At 51.3% G+C, this 1,198-nt stretch overlaps 1 protein-coding gene across 1 annotated transcript; it reads left to right on the top strand.

The window, feature by feature from the left end:
* The first annotated feature begins 428 nt into the window (after nucleotides 1–428).
* LOC103667484 (cornifin-A) lies at nucleotides 429–939 on the top strand. The gene has a single exon (XM_008695627.1). It carries the CDS (start codon nucleotides 440–442, stop codon nucleotides 683–685), a length of 246 nt encoding a protein of 81 aa, XP_008693849.1. The 5' UTR covers nucleotides 429–439; the 3' UTR covers nucleotides 686–939.
* Nucleotides 940–1,198: the final 259 nt, after the last annotated feature.

The raw sequence follows: 1,198 nt of genomic DNA, 5'->3' as shown, positions 1-1,198 counted from the left end.
GATAAGCCAAGGCGGAGTGAGGTCACAGGAGCTGAGACTCACAAAGTCATTTTGTAAGTCACAGGTGTGCTGCATGGTCCTAGGGGTGAGTAGACTGCCATTGTTTCTATAATGTCACTTTCCAAAAGACCTCAGTGTGGTCCTGGGTACTTGTCAATGAGGGATATGACATGTCTGGGGAAGAAAGATTGCTGGGGAATGAACCCCATTGAAATGGAGCAGAACAAATTGACTTTAACTCCTCCTCTTGAAAGGGCCCAGAAATTACCAAAGCATATTTTACTTTCAAGCGTGTGGGGGTGGTCAGTCGGAGGAGATGAGGGGCTGTTTCTTCTAACAGGGCTTGTAAGGATACATTTCGCATTGAACATGGCTTCTATCCTAGATAATCCCTGTTTAAATCGTCTGTTCTGTGTGTAGGTCCAGCCTCCTGTGAAGCATGAGTTCCCAACAGCAGAAGCAGCCCTGCACCCCTCCCCCACAGCCTCAGCAGCAGCAGGTGAAACAGCCCTGCCAGCCTCCACCCCAAGAACCATGTGTCCCCAAAACCAAGGAGCCATGCCACACCAAGGTGCCAGAGCCCTGCCACCCCAAGGTTCCTGAGCCCTGCCACCCCAAGGTTCCTGAGCCATGTCCCTCAACGGTCACTCCAGTGCCAGCTCAGCAGAAGACCAAGCAGAAGTAATGGGGTCCACAGCCAAGCAAGCCCTTGGAGAGCCAACCACCGGACGCTGAATCCCCTCTCCCATTTTGCTTCTGTGTCTTACTTACAATTAGCATGTTATCACCCTGAGTCATACCCTCCCTCTTCGCACCCTCTCAAAAATTTCCCTCACATTCTCTGGAGGGCTCCGAGCCTCTGAATGATGCTAAGAGTCTCACTGGCTGAGCTACTCTTTTAACCACGCAGGGCTCATCAGAAGAGGGGAATCAAGTGGATCTTTCCTGCTCTGTCCCCATTAAACCACTTTTAACTCCACAACTGGCTGTGCTTTTCATTGGCTGACTCAACTTTCTCTTTGGTCTCTCATCATGAAGCAGCAAAGGGCCTGGTACAGGCACTGAGAGCATGGGTGTGTGTGAGGGGGTGGGGGGGCTGGCAAAGGGTCAAGGCTATCCAGAGCCTGTTACTTTGTGCAACCTTACCTAGCACAGGGCTTCTTTTGCACCTGAGTGAGTCCTACTTGAGCATAGATGG

This window comes from Ursus maritimus, unplaced genomic scaffold (genome assembly GCF_017311325.1).
Source record: "Ursus maritimus isolate PB19 unplaced genomic scaffold, ASM1731132v1 scaffold_12, whole genome shotgun sequence".
Classification (NCBI taxonomy): Eukaryota; Metazoa; Chordata; class Mammalia; order Carnivora; family Ursidae; genus Ursus; species Ursus maritimus.
This window is presented reverse-complemented; position numbering and strand designations above follow the sequence as displayed.

Excerpts from the sequence above, each read along its gene's own strand:
- LOC103667484 (XM_008695627.1), top strand. The coding sequence starts at position 440 with ATGAGTTCCCAACAGCAGAAGCAGCCCTGCACCCCTCCCCCACAGCCT.